The following is a 15,835-nucleotide window of genomic DNA, read 5'->3' on the forward strand; positions in this document are numbered from 1 at the left end:
CTCCCTCCCCACAGATGTCCTCCCTCCTCACAGATGTCCTCCCTCCCCACAGATGTCCTCCCTCCTCACAGATGTCCTCCCTCCCAACAGATATCCTCCCTCCCCACAGATGTCCTCCCTCCTCACAGATATCCTCCTTCCTCACAGATGTCCTCCCTCCCCACAGATGACCTCCTTCCCCACAGATGTCCTCCCTCCTCACAGATGCCCTCCCTCTTCACAGATGTTCCCCCTCTCCACCTTCTTTACTGCCTCTGCTGTGCTTCTACACCAAATGGCCATTTTCCCCACCACTTTGTGCAGTGAAGTAGCCTCTGCCATCAGATTCAAATTAAACCCCTAACACTCTACTCAGAAGTGATAGATGCACTCCCAGGAGCCATCTCTTTTCCAAACCACATTTCCTGGTGCTTGAATACGGGAGCCAGAGGGAAGTGAGTGGTACCCTGCAGAATATGAAACAAATCCAATTTCCTCTTGACCTTGTCCCTCTGTGGATTTTATTTCTCTTGTTTTATTTACATTTCTTTATTGCCAAAGCTCGATTTCTCAGGCATCAGGATTCTATGTTCCCCTCCCCCCTTTTCTCACCCCTCCTCTCTGTGTGTGTGTGTGTGTGTGTGTGTGTTTGTGCACACGTGCAAGCACATGTGAAGGAGAGAAAGAGAGCGGGAATTTATATGGGAAGAGAGTTTTGGAATAAAATAGCCCTTTAGGCAGTTTCTTTTTTGTTATTTAGAGGATTCTTCGCAGACCTTTTCAGAATTGGTTATGGGCGCATGGTGAATACAGGAGGGGAAAGGTGTGTGTAGACGCTGATGGTGGTGTGAATTCTCTCTCCCTCATTTCCCTCCCCAGCAGGACTAGAGGGCTCAGAAAGAAGAATGGCATGTGCATCATTGCTCCAAATCATATCAGTGGGATGAAAGGCAGGACGAGGCTGCTCGCCGCCCTGGTCTTAGCTTGATTTCCAGCTCTCCTCAGCACCCCACTCCCCTGCCACCAGAACAGGGAGCAGCAGCTCACACCCTTTGTGTTGGTGCCACAGCTGGAGCCACCTGCCCTCACTCCAGCACGGTGCAGAGCAGAGATGAGGAATATCAGCTCTCTGATTGAAGTGGCGGGCGACACAGGAGGCAGGAATGTAATTACCTGAGCTGGAATCGGACCAAGCCGCAGGGGCTTGCCTCACCTTCCCCAGTCTCCTCCAGAGCTCATTACTTGCCAGTGTGTCCCCAAAGCAATTCTGAAATAACACAAGAAATCAGATATTGTTTCCTGGGCTGGTAAAGGGAGAGTGTGGACGTGGCATACTATGTTTCAAGCCCAGGGCCTGCGCCAGATGCCTGCAGCACAGTTGGGAGAGTTACGCCTATTGGCTAGAAACTGCAGCATAGGGTACAGGCAGGGTAAGATGAGGCAGGAAGCTAGGGGGCTCAGCTTTCTGAGTCCTGTTTCCTGGGGTCTCCCCAGGTCAGAGTCACTCCCAGAGGAGTCTCCATGGCTTCAACCTGAAGAGAACTCTCCAAGTCCACACTCCACCAAGTCAGGGTGGCTTTCATTATCACTGTCATGATGTGGGCTGCCATTTGGACTGGCACCACACCCTGTGTGCACCTGGACTCTGACCCAAAGCTCAGCCAGGAGAGTAGCCTAGGAGCTTCTTGTTCATCCCGTCTGCAAGGGAACAAAAGGAAGAAAAGGCAGAAGCAGGTCAAGTAGAGGCTGCAAGTCTACTTGGTGTCTTAGTTAGGGTTTCCATCACTGTTAAGAGACACCGTGACCAAGCCAGCTCATATAAAAGACACCATTTAATTGGTCTGGCTTATGGTTCCAGAGGTTCAGTGCATTACCATCATGGCAGGAAGTTTGGCAGGGTCCAGGCAGACATGGTGCTGGAGGAGCTGAGATTTCCACATCTTGATCTGAAAGCAGCCACAGAAGACTTATCTTCTGCAGGCAGCCAGGAGGAGGCTCTCTGTTCCGCACTGGGTGGAGCTTGAGCATCGGACCTCAAAGCCCACCCACAGAGTGATGTACTTCTTCCATCAAGGCCACACCCACTCTAACAAGGCCACACCTCCTAATAGCACCACTTCCTGTGGGCTGGCCATATTCAAACTAGCAGAATTGGGATACAGACATTCCCCTAGTGCTCATCCCATGCCCTGGCCTTGCTAGTGTGAAGTAAGTCAGGTGTCATGACCATTTGTCCCACAGTTTTTATTCTTTATGAAAACACCATGGCCAAAAGCAAGTTGGGGAGGAATGGATTTATTTGGATTGCACTTACACATTACTGTTCTTCATCCAAAGAAGTCAGGACAGGAGTCCTGGAGGCAGGAGCTGATGCAGAAGCCATGGAAGAGTGCTGCTTACTGGCTTGCTCCCCACGGTTTGCTCTCCATGACTTGCTCAAACTGCTTTCTTATAAAACCCAGGGCCACCATCCCAGGGGTGGCCAGACCCATAAGGGGCTGGGCCCTCCCTCATCAACCACAAATGTTAAAAAGTGCTCTACAGACTTGCCTATAGTCAAATCTTAATGGAGGTATTTTCTCTATGCGGATTCTTTCCTCTCAGATAACTCTAGCTTCTGTCAGGTTGACAGAAAATTATCCAGCACACCTTTCTTGGTTCCATGTAGTGCCCTGGTAGAAGGAAAGAAGGCTCAGGGTAGCTAGGGCCCTGGAAGGTGCTCTGAGTGCAGAAGCCAGGGACATGGGCTTTGATCTTAGCAATGATGACCTGCACTCTCAGTTCTCACACTCCACCCCATAGTTTTAGGTGAAAAGAAAGAAATGTATGTATATCTGTCTCCAATCCTCTCCAGATGAGCCTCAAAGCCAACCTGTACAGTTTTTCCTCAGGGGATTTGTTCAAGGATCCCCCTCCATCTCCCAGATATGGAAATTCACAGCTGCTCAGGTCCCTTATGTAAAATAGACTGCTGTCTGCACAGAATCTATGTGTGTCCTTTCCTGTACTTTACACCTAACCAGATACATCCACATGACCTTAGCATGGTACATGGTGCATGGAGACCTCTATTTCACTTTTTGGAACTTTCTGGGAAATTTCACCTTGATCATTTGGAATCTGTGCTGATGGAATCAAAGGAATTTGAGGGCCCGGAGAACTGGTGTGTTGCTGGTGGCTGCCTGGGCGTTCTCCTAAGCAAGGGTAATGCTTTGTGTTTCTTACTGCAGGTTGCAAGTGTTGATCACCAGGTGGTTGACTCCAGTTCCGGGGACCCAAACACTGCTGCGGACTTCAGCACTCCAGGTAATCATACCTCTCTCAGTTAGAAGCCCTGCTTATGAGTTTTCCAAGGATGTCTATTTTCTCCTGCTTCCTGTCTCCGGTGCTCCCCCCAACCCCCACTCCTGCCTCTTCCTGCTCTCTCCTTTCTAGCTCTGACTCTAACATGGCGACTAAGCCACAGCATTCCTTCCTAACCCACTTCATAAGTTGTGTTCCTGAGAGAGCTCATCCTCCCTCTGGGCTGCATTTTGTTGCCTCTTCCCTCCATGTCCTTTCTTCTTCATTTTAGGATGTGAATTTGAGGAAAAAAGTACTACTCAAATTGCGGTCTACCTTTTCAGGAACAAAAAGGAATATTTAGACAGTCACTGGCTACTGATGATTTGACTCGGGCTTCTTTTGACTTTATGGTGGTAGAAAAATAACATGCTGTTTGGTGGAAACTGTTTTCCATGCTAAGATTTTATATTTTCAGTAAATTGCATGACTTCAGCACACTCCTAGGAAAGAGACTTTGCATTAGACGGTTGTGCTCAACCATAGACTGCTGTGTATGCTCAAGGCATGTTGAAGGCAGGTGAGGCTCAGCTGTGAGGCTCAGCAGGTTTCCTACATCTGTTTCCCACTTACAGGGGCCACAGATTGATGAGGCTACTGTGACTAACCTCCTTCCTCAACGGGAAGCAAGCTAGACCAAGGGGCTTCCAAGGACCAAGCTAGCCAGAGGATAAACTGGAAGTCATGGACTTGATAGTTCTGAAGGACAAATGTGAAAGCTCAGATTCCTAAACACATTGGACCTTCTATGGAACTGAACTGAGATGAAGGAGGAAGTAGAAAAGCAGGTGCACCTCAGCATCAGAGGGAATGAGGGGACAGAGGTTCAGAGGATCCCTTTATTGGGAACTCAATCTGCATTTACAGGGGCAGCTTATTTGGAGAGCAGAGTCATATAATTTATGTCATCTCATGACTAACTACATCTAATCCTAGCTTCTAACACAGAGTTAACATCTAAGAGAAGCAGAAAGAAGCCATCCTCTAGAGAGGGCTCCCCCCTCACCCCAGGATGCAAGGAACTCCAAGTTTCTCCAGTCATGGAATTCAGAAGTGATCATGTCTCTCTTATGGTCACTCCAAGGAGCCATCAAAAGCTTCCCTGGAGTTGGTTAAATGTGGTTAGAAGGTGATATCATACCAGTTTCTTGTATTCTAGAGTTGGGCCCCACAGCTCTCTACCGTGAGATGCCTATACACATTACAAGTTCTCAGAAAAATGTGACTGAAAGGATGGAGCCCGTAGCTGGACTCCTTCTCTGGTTTTTACATAAGGGTAGACAGAGTTGGGAAGAGGGATCTGGGTACTCTGGGCACTCTTTGCCCAGGACCTGATCCCTCGCAAGTGAGCGTGGGAGGTGACCGTAAGACCAAGGGATACTTCCAGCGTGCAATCGTCTGGTGGTGATACCAAGTACCAGAGGCTTTGGATTGTACTAATTAATACCTTGGAGGCCTTCAGGTCAGCAGACTTAATGGTTGAAAAGATGCTTTTGCTCAGGTAATTGCTGTGCCATAATGAGGTTGGGTCAAAGTCTCTTTGTTATTGTTTATTTTTCCTTATGTATGCCCAGTTGCTCCAGCCCATTTTCCCTCTTATACTTTATGAGGGTGTATCTCAGAAGTAGAGAACTTGCCTGTCTTATATGAGGCCATGGGTTCAACTCCCATATTGGAAAGAAAAAACACCCAGTTCAGTTGGATGTAATTATGTAGATCTGTCTCTGGATTCTCTATCCTGTCACCATGCCATACTGTTCATTGCAACAGCCCTTGAGTGGGCTGAAAAATCTGGAAGGATATCATCCTTGCATTTTGCAAGATGATTCAGTCCTGCAGCCTGTGATTTTTCATATGCATTTCCGAATGAGTCATCCCTACCTCCAAAAGCCATTGCTAGGATCCTACAAGAACCAAACTAAACCTGTAGAACAATCTGGAGAGACTCTGCTCGCCTACATCAAGCATTCCGATCCATGGATTCTGTCCTGTTCCCAGGGACTACTTTTGGTTGCTTTTAACTCCACTTGATAATGTTTAGCCTCTAGATACTTGCTGTCCATAGTTTGTTAGGGACACAGTCATCGCTTGGCATCTCTGGGGGACAGGTTTCAGGATACTTGTCAGATATCAAAACTCAAAGATACAAGGGATTTGAGTCCCTTGCATAAGATGACAAAATACTTACATGTAACACATGAATGTACTTTAAGTTATCTTCAGGGTACTTATCAATGTTTTGTAAATGGTTCTCCAGTGTGGCTTGTGGACAATAAAACAGTGTACCTGGTTGGCAGAGACACAAAAGTTTCCAAACCACACTTGGTTGAATGGATGGATGCGGAACTCGTGCACACAGAGTCAGCTGCACGCTCAGGACTTCATTCTCTTTGCTGAGGAGCAGTATTGCATTTGGGATTTTCAGGTCCCCATGGTCATTGTTATTGAGTGTGACAGGAGATGTGATAGAATGTGATTCACTCACACGTTGACCTTGTCACTTGTTACCATGTTGAACTTGATGTTTAGTTTCATAGTTCTGCATAGATTCTAGTTGGTTTTAAACTATTGTGAATAATGTCACGGTGATGAGGATTGGCCATTGGCAAGACCACAGGGAAACTCCAACCCGGATTCTTCAGTAGCATCTTATAAAGAAGCCTGCCATGTGAGGGCTCTTTATCTAGAGTCCACGTTTACACTGTTAGATGAAGCAATCCACACTTCTGGAAGCACCCTGGGGTCTAACATACGGAAAAGAACTCTATAAAAATGAAGGTGCTTTCATTCTTCCTAATTGTGAAAACCTGGGGGAACAGTGGAGTCCTTTAATGAGAGTCAAAAAAAAAAAAAACAGGTGGCATGCACTAGATACATTATTCTACATTAATTAAGAAAAATGAGTGGGTTTTTGGATGAAAAATTGGAAGTCCATTAGGACCATAGCTGTCATAAAAACAGGCATGCTTTGTTACCCTGGTGACAGCAGGGAAAAACAGTCACCAGTCTTGGGCTGGGAGCTCTCTCAGCATCTACTGTAATTTTGTGTTTCCATTATATATATTCAGAGCAAAGTCACTCTTGCCTGTCTATGACTTGATTATGTTAGTTTAGCACTGATGGTAAGATTGGATTGAAAAGAGTTAGAAGGCATGAATCGAAACTATCTAAAATATGTTTTCTGGTGTTGGGCTAGAGGGTTGGCTCATCAGTTAAGGGCACATACTGCTCTTGCAGAGGACCCATGCTCAGTTCCCAGCACCCACATCTGGCGATGTAAACTACCACTCCTGGGGATCTGATGCCTCTGTGCTCCCCAACACATACACACACATACACACAAACACACACACACACACACATTCACACACACACATTTGGGAGCAGTACTCATATTTGATGCAGGGTCTTGCACATTCTAGGCAAGCATTCTAAAATGGTCTACACCCTCAGTGTTCTTGTTACTTCTTATTTTAAGACAGGTTTTCACTAAGTTGCCTAGTATGAGCTGGAAAAATACTGTAGTCCAGACAGACCTTGATCATAAAGCCTTTCTGCCTCAAGCCTCTTCTGCAGCAGAGATCACAGGCCTGCACCATACGGCTCAGCTTATCCGAGATGATTTTGGTATACCACTGTGTAGTTCCCTAGGGAATAACTAGCTGAGGTTGGTCGGGGTTAGTAAATGCACTTTCTGTCTTTGAAGTTTTCTGATATGATAAATTATTGCTTCTTTTTTATATATATACTCTTTTCATCTCTGAGCATTTGTCAAATTATGTCCAGTAATAAATTCCTGGAAGCAACTGCTAAGTCCAAGGGAGCATGCATTTTAAGTGTTAATAGAGCAGTCAAATTGCATTATAGAAAAGTTACACCAACTAGCGAGACCCAGAATACCTTCCCTCTCGATGAGTTCTCTAGCCCTTCACGGGGAATAACCACTCTCCAGCCTTGGCTTTGAGCAACTTCTTACAGGTCTGTTGCCCATGTGTATATCTGGATTTGATTCATTTCTTTCATTTGAAGTGTTTTCTTTTTTGGAAGATATTTTGGGACTAGATTCATAAGAAAAAGTGCTTATTAAATCAGGTCATGAGAAAATGTGTAAGGCCAAGACCCTCCTACCCAAGGCAGGAATCTCAGGCTCTGCTTTGCTTCCGCTGGCACCACATTATTATACAAGCACACAACTTGCATAACAATTTTTATTTATTCATACAACACATCCCGAGCACAGCTTCCCCTCCCTCTACTTCTCCCAGGTCATGAATCTCCCTTCTCCCACAGATCCACAACTCCCACCCCAGCCCTGTTGCCTTCTCCCAGAAAAGAGCAGACCTCCCAGGGACATCAGCTGAACAGAGTACAACAGCAGACAGTAAGACTGGACACAAGCCCTCACATCAAGGCCAGACAAGGCAACTCAGTAGGAGCTAAAGGATCCCAAAAGCAGGCAAAGATTCAGAGACACCCCACTCCCACTGTCAGGAGTCTCCGCAAACACCAAGCCAACAACCATAAAAGATATGCAGAGGACCTAGCACAGACCCACACAGGCTCTGTGATTGCCACTTCAGTCTCTGTGAGCCTCCATGAGCCCTACTGAGTTGATTCCATGGGCCAAAGCTCACAAGTTCTTACTGCCTGTTTTCCTTCGTCCCTTTACAGTTTCTATCATAACCGTGACATCTCTGCCTCTAGCTGCAGATTATGATCTTTTTCCTACCAATTTTATAACCTCAGAAAAGAAGGGTTAATTACCCTGCAATTTGTTTGTATATGATGTATGTGGTACCATTTATGTTTTCCAAAGTGCCACTAATTGTCTCCAACTATTTACATAGGGGTTGTGGTGGTTAGGCAGGGATGCCTTAGAATCTTCCAACTGGCTCTACCTCGTGGCAGGTCAGACCCTCCTCCCTTCTCTGGGCTGTCTCAAGAGTAGGCAGTGAGAACTGAGTGGTAGGAAGCTAAAAGACCTGACCTAGGGCAAAGTCATGGACACAGGGGAGCCTGGAGCATTGACTGGGCCCAGTGGAAAGAGAAGGGAGGAACAAAGCTTGAAGCTTCCAACCACTGATTGAATTCAGGCTGCTGTGATGGACCAAGTGTACCTCAGGCAGGTCCTCACCTTGCAGTGTCTGCTCCAAGACTGAGCTAGTGGGCTGCTGGTATTTCTAGGATGCCCATACATTAAACAGCCTTTGGTGCAACCCACAGGCTTCTGGCCTCCCAGTGAGAAAGAAGCACAGACCTGACAAGATTCACTAGTCCATAATGGTGGTGCTCACAGTTTAGTGGTCATCTGAGTCCATCTGAGGATGGATATATATATATATACACACACATATATATATATGTAATATATACTATATATATAGTCTAACTGTAATACATAAACACACACCACATATACATACATACATACATACATACATACATACATACATACATACATGGTTTGGAGGGCAGGCAGCTGGCTGTTTCAGGATCCAGGTACCTTTGTGATCTCTTATCTAATACTGTGCTTGTTTTCTTGCAGTGCCTGCCAGTAGCACGAGTCTCCCAACATCAGAGGGTGCCACCTCACTGGGTCCAAGCCACCCATCCCCTGATGGCACTTTAGACACCCCACCGCCTCTTCTACCCGCTGCAGTCCCGCACCACATGTCCCCAGAGGCAACAAGCTTGAGCACACAGGCACAACCAAGCCCAGGGCGTGTGGCCCGCTCAGCCAGCGACCCCACTTCCTGCACATCCAGTGAAGCAGGTATGGCTCGCTTACATCCTCAGTGTGAACCCAACTTGTAAGGCACATGACCTCTGACGGTTGAGGCCCAGCTGTTCAATCCTGGGAAGTGTCATCTGAACATTTGAAGACTCTGAGTTGGAGTGGAAGGTGGGGTTGGCAGCCTTAGGCCCTTGCTGTGTTCCCAGGGAGGCATCATTCTGGCCAGGGAGGAAGGATTCAAGAATGTAGGGTAATGACATCTCATTAGGTCACCAGCAACTCTGACATGAGATCCCTGCATGATCTGAGGTCCAGGACACAGCAGGTGACCAAGGGTGACACCTGCGTATAGGTGGTTCTGTCCTCTGCCCCGAGTGTGTTCATTCAGCACTTCATGGTACCCTCAGCCACCAGCTGTTTTTAGTTCCCTATGTGGTCACAGATGGGCACTGTCCCATGGACAGGATCCCTGTGGCCAGGGGTGCAGATCCCACACCAGCTTCCTTGGAACTCTTGTGTGCCTGAGGCTGGAGAATATACACCTGAACCTTGGTGTTATAGGGGAATAATTTCAATCAATAATGACTGGCTAATGGCCTTTTGGCCCTGACTGTATCATAGTAAATAATCTTCTGATATAGATTTGGAAGAACCCTAAAGAGAGTACAGGGACACCTGTTTCAGCCTTACCTCAGTGGCCTTGTACAGCTGAACACCAAGCAGCCTGGAGTCTGACCATGCTAAGCAAGAGCAGAGTCTTTGGAAGGAACCAGGAGAGTGTCAGGGGCCAGCTATATGGAAGTGACTTCCTGGTTGAAACATCAGATTTTGCACACTCTGTAGATTTTGGGAACTATATTCCCCAACCCCTTGCACCTCCCATGGAGAAAGTTCAACTGAAATCTTGAATGCTCTCTTTCTGATTTATGTGGAGCCACAGAACTCCCCTTCCTTCTGCCCCGAAGGACAGCATGTGGGCTTCTGTGTCCACTCCCCCTCATGGAACTTTGAGAATCACATATGATTGGAGGGGCCCAGGATAGCATTCTTTAACCTGTCCCTCTCAGTGGAATTCATGATCTATGACAGTCACAGAGATAGAATGAGTGAGGGTTGGTCACCATGCCTTACTGAGGTCCACACAACAGCCTGTCACTTCAGCTTCCTCTAAGCCAGATGAGACTGCCATTATTACCTTTGTTGAAGGCATGTGCCTTCTGGGTCCCCGGAGAACCCCAGAATTGCAGGGTATTTGCAGGCACCTCCTGGGCTCCCATGTGACCTGGACCTGAAGAACTGCAAGGCAGCTTCCTTTTGTCTACCCGTGTCTGCTTCTCTGATATCCGACATATTGCTCAGCCCGAAGCAGCTGGTGAATCTTGCCGGTAATCCCTTCTGCCCCTTGCTGTGGGAAGTGACTTTTCTTCTGGTTGAGGTGCATCAGGACCATGTTGGGCAGTTCTGGGGAGAGGTGAGGCACTCCTCAAACATTTTGACATCTGGTAACTGTGAAGGGTGGTGGGGGGTTGGGGAGTTGACTCGTGGTGGTTTGCAGCCTCTGTGTTCAGCTGCTCCAACTGTGGACCTAGAATGTGAGTCCCTAACTCACTGTAATCCTACCAAAGCCTGTAACTAACAGCATGCATATGGCTTAACTTCCTTACATTTAGTTGTTATGTTCTGAGACAGTGTCACAGTTAGGTAGCCCAAACTGACCTCAAGTTCCTGTCTCAGCCTCAGAGTGCCAGGATTGGAGTTTGCTTACTACTACCTACAGGACCCCAAAATGGACCACCCAGAGTGTGTCTGTTTTGAGAGGCATGTTATGCAAGCTGGCTTTCAATACGATCCTTGGTCAGTGGACCATATCTCATTACCCAAACATCCCTAGTTCTTGGAGCCATTTAACCGGTGTTTGTCCTAATTTTGAGGTAGAGCACCATTGTGAACTCTGATTAGAACCAGACTCATTTCTCCAGGCCTGGACTAAAGGATATTGTGGGAGGAGCCTGGGTAGAGGCTACTGTCTCCACACACACACACACACAGTGGGGGACTTACTGCCATTCTGCCACCCTAGCTGTAGTCTGAAATCAGACTGTCTCTAGATGTTCCTACTGTGTCCCAACAAGCCACCAGACCACAAAGGACAGAGGTCATAGAGCTAAAGAAGGCTATGAAGAGAGCTCAGGATCTCCCAGCAGCCCTTCTCACAGGTCCACCACTCATTTCATTTCACCCCTCACTTCAATCCTTTGAGGGTAACAGGAAATTCATGTCAGGCTGACAGGAAATAAAGTGACCGAGGGAACTGGGTCGTACTCAGTGACTCCCCCCTGGCACACTTATGTTGGTTTTTCCTAGAACTTCGGTTTCATTCAGTTCACGGTCATGTTCAGATCACCTCTTTCACTTTGATTTTTAGTCTCCACATCCCGCCCAGCCATGGCTGCCTGTCAGCACCAGCTCTCATCTACTGGTGACCCAGATACCTGGAAAACGGACCAAGGGACCAAGCCAGAGACCTTACAGACCGTCTCCAAAGAGCGGCCACACTCTTTAGTGGAGAGCAAGGCCTATGCAGACACCAGGGTTCTGGTGGCTAAGTTTTTGGAACATACACACTGCAGCCTCCCTACAGAGGTGCGACATGTGGTGGGCACCATACGATCAACAGCCACCTCAGAGGAGCCCAGGGTGGAAGAGGCCATCTTTGGTGCTGGTGTCCTAGACCAGCTATGAAGCAGCTGTGGGCCTGGATGTGGACACTGATGGGCCCAGTGCCGGCAAAGTCTGGTCCTGCAAGATGCCACCATGGTTGGTAGAGAAAGGCCTTTGGCCTGCTGGGCCGAGAACATCCAGGATATCCAGGAGTCTCGCTGGTGGCCTGGGCAAGGAACTGTTACTCTTTCTCCCATCAGTTGTCTTCCTAGGGACTGTGTGTCCCCTGTCCCACTAACTCAGAGATGTTTCTCGCCTGCCCTTAGTGAGCTCTGGTTGTTTCTGGGGTATAGCACCTCTTGAACTCAAGAATGTGATGGGAATACCAATCCTGGGACAGGTGACACTTGTGGAACATAAAGACATCGCATCTGTCCCAAGTCAAGGCCTTTAACACATGATGTTCCTCTGTGCCTGGTTTGGTTCCATGTTAGAAGAGTAGAGGGTAGCAGCAGTGGCAATGGAGCCATGTGGCCGCCATCACTCTGCAATGAAACCTTTATCTAATTCCAACCCATTACTTCCTCTCAAAGGCAATAGGTGATGTTAGCACAGCCTGGGACCATCTTTTCACTCACTGGGCTACCATGCAAATAAATCCACAATGAAAGCTTTCCTACATACTCTTGGGAAGCAAGCATGTGTCACGAGGGCTTGAAATGCCCACATCCTTGTGTACTGGGCCTGCCCACTAGGCCTCTGTCTGTGGGCTGCTATCCCCACCTCCTCCCTCGGCCCCACCCCACAGTCTCCCATCCTTTAACCACAGGAAATAATTGTTACTTGTGTCTTAACAATATGCCCCTTTCTTGTCCCATGGAGGACTTCCCCTCATATCTGACCTCACCTATTTGTGCTGGGTAGGTCTCATTCTGGGCTAGGAAGCTACTGTCTGCTGTATGTACACCACCAGCTAAGGTAAGCCTGTCTCATGACCCAGAGTTGTCCCTTCTCGAACACCTGTGGTGAAGGATACAAACAGTCAGCTTCTTGTTTCTGGCTGCATGCCAATGGTGGACATCTAGAAACAAGGCAAACCCAGCTTAGGCACAACCAGGTGGCTTGGGGCAAAATGGCCACCCCAGACTTTCTTGGCTATTTCAGACCTTATTTTCTAGCAAGATCAACGGCAATTACTTCTCAGCAATGGGTCTGAAGCAGCACTGCTTACAAGAACTTCTTGCAAAAACCAGAAATGCCCATATCCGATTCATCCAGGGCAGCAGCGATAATCACAGGAGATCACTGCACTGCAATGGGCCTGTGAGCCTCAATATAGGCACAGAAGGCTTAAGTCTGTGGGCAGTGCCAGGGTCGACCAGAGGGTACCTTCCATTGTTCGGAGCCCAGCTGGTAGGCTTAGGCAGCTCTTCTCTCCATTTTACCTGCCCTTGCTGGTCCTTCTACTACCCTGATCCAGCCCCCAAATTCCCTGTAGCCAATATGCTGAAGACCGCTGTGTGTTTGGAAGCTGTGGAGCTTCAGCCCATACATGGCCTCGGAAAACCCCTAGCAGCGATCCCATTGGTCCGTGCTCCAATGGCTTTACCATTGACATAAGCTGTCACCTTCCTGAGGTTAGCTGAAAAATATAGATCAGGCCTTTGACAGCAACCTTGCCTTTTCTACAGGAGACATAATAGAGATGAATTTTTGAGCACTTTATTCAGACTATAAAATTCTCTAATTTTCCCTCAAGTGAGGACTTTGAAAACATCCCCAAGCAAATCCCTTACAGAGGTGGGTCCATGCAGCAGTGTGCTTTAACACTTATGGGTCTCAGAACAAGCTATGACCCAAGAGAAGCCAGGACCAACCCCATCCCAACTGACCCAAGCTCTGAGGTGTTTTCATAGTGTGGCCAGTGTGACCAGTTTCTAGATACAGCACAGGACACGGTGGCCCTCATGCTGCCTCTTTACAGCAGGCCCTCAATATCATGTGGCACTCCTGCCTCAAGCCACACCTCCCCGTCAGGTGTAGGCTAACACTACCACCTGGAAACCCTGGGTCCCAGACATTCTCAAGGAAGTGGTACACACAAACCGTTCTAGCCAGGTTATGAGATGGCTCCCCTAATGGACTCATATGATGGATAAAGAAACAACAGCACTTCATGCTATTGGGTGGGTGTTAGATGACAGGTATGTCTTTGTTCACCTTCTCAGGGCCTCGGGTGGACCAAGGAGGCATTAAAAATGCCCAAGCTCCAGGCTTCCAGGAAGTCAGAGGTACTGATAACAGCTACTAGACAATGGTCTTGCAATTTGACTTGTCTCTTCTAGGTCCCTTAACCCTGCCTCAGTGGTAAGCTAGTATTGGGAACTCCAGGCAGTATGTGGGTCCCCTGCTGAAACAAAAGCTGTCTTCCTTCCCATTGCTTGAACAACCTTCCATCTTGGAAGGTCTGTCCCTGCTTCTTTTGCTGATATCTGAACTGGGCCCAATAGTAAGTAATTTGGGAGGAGATGCTCTCATGCCTAGCTTGCCAGGTCTTGGGCTCCCAGTACCGTCCCCCCCCCCCCAAGTCAGTATCTTCTAGGACATCCTTCAACTCTGCTTGGGGGCAGGAAGATGCTGATGTGAACCCACTGTGGGCAGCAACTCTACTGTGAGGAAGGCTGGAGGCTTCATGACACGGACTTAAGTCTCCTTCCCAGGGAGGCTCTGATAAAATTTGAAATGCTTGTGACCAGCCCTGGAGTGGAAGGCTCATTTTGTATCTTCTCCCCCACCCCATTCGGCTGTGTCAGCCCACAGCTGCTGCTGAGGCAGAGTTTATGGGAAATTGTTTTCAGGCCACCAGAGAACTGTTTGTACAACTTGAAAGGTTGTATTTATTTAATGTACCTCAAGGTGTTTTAATAATGATCAGTGTTTTAATAAAAAGTATTTCTGGTCTTCGAGTTCTAACTGGCACTAAGAAGGTACTGGAAGGACTGGATTTGGGGGAGCAAGAAGCTGCCACAGCTACCCATGAGGTGCTGCTCAGTGCCAGGGGCTGAGGTGAGAAGGCAGCCCCCTGTGTTCACTGGTCCAAACTACAGCTGCCCCTCTGTGGACCTGACACTCAAGGATACCTGGAAGGTGGCCCTATGAAGTCTTCCACTTAAGGCCCACAACCATGTGCACCAGGGACTGGGAGATGGCCTGGTAGGGAAAGTGCTTGTTGGGAAAGCATGAGGATCTGAGTTTGGAGTCTAAGAAGGAAGGGAGGGGCACACTGTAGTCCCAATGCTGGGATGTGCAGGGACAGGCCGATCCCAGGGGCTTACTGGCTGGCTGGTGCAGCTGAAATAGCAAGCCCCTGGTTCCGTAAAAGACTCCCTCAAAAAATCAGATGGTGCATGACAGAGGACTATACTCCATGTGTGCACAAACGGTCACATGTGCCTGCACATGGGTGAAAACACATGCGCACACTGCACACACGCTGTGTACCGGTCAGTAGACATTGTGCCCTCACATCATCTCTGACTTTGCCTCTTCTCTCTGGAGCAGGGCACATGCTTGTCTAGGACACATGGGCATTCCGTTGGCCTAGCAGCAGGCGCTAGTTCCTCTGGTCTCTAGCTTTCACCTTGGGGACTGTTCATTTCATTCAGCAAGAATGCCAGCCAGCCGTCTACGTACCAGTTTTTGAATCTTGGCATAGTGAAGCAGTTTTCTTTGCTCACAGTTCTTCTGTCTTTGGGGAGTAAAGCAACAGACCTGGAGACCTTTGTGTTCCATTTCTGATGGCATTTCCCAGGCCACTGTTTGAGGCCAGAGTTCACAGTAAAAGGCTGTTTCTCACCTGTTCCTGATGGCTAGAAGTGAAGGGGGCACATGGGTCAGGCCCCTCAGGTGGTTCCTGCAGAATCATGAGCAATGAAAATACCTGGCCAACAGCTCATGGGTAATGCCCTGCTGTGGTAGGACAAACAAAGAGGAGAATCTTGCTTGCCAAGGTTCGCCATCTCAACTTCTGGAGACAATTCCAAGCTTCCCCCATTCCCTCCTCATGTCAGGAAACAGCAGGCCTGTAGCAAGGTGCAGAACTGCGCAGAAGCCCTGCCA

The 15,835-nt window shown here is 48.1% G+C and overlaps 1 protein-coding gene across 1 annotated transcript in view; it reads left to right on the forward strand.

The window, feature by feature from the left end:
* Fam189a1 (family with sequence similarity 189 member A1) overlaps positions 1-11,797 on the forward strand; it is a 385,760-nt gene extending 373,963 nt beyond the window's left edge. The window contains exons 8-10 of the mRNA XM_028776704.1: positions 3,210-3,285; positions 8,867-9,094; positions 11,481-11,797. Of these exons, the coding sequence (XP_028632537.1) occupies positions 3,210-3,285; positions 8,867-9,094; positions 11,481-11,797 (621 nt within the window). The remainder of the gene's footprint in view (positions 1-3,209; positions 3,286-8,866; positions 9,095-11,480) is intronic.
* Positions 11,798-15,835: the final 4,038 nt, after the last annotated feature.

The sequence above is a fragment of the Grammomys surdaster genome, unplaced genomic scaffold (genome assembly GCF_004785775.1).
Source record: "Grammomys surdaster isolate TR1022 unplaced genomic scaffold, NIH_TR_1.0 271, whole genome shotgun sequence".
NCBI classification, from domain to species: Eukaryota; Metazoa; Chordata; class Mammalia; order Rodentia; family Muridae; genus Grammomys; species Grammomys surdaster.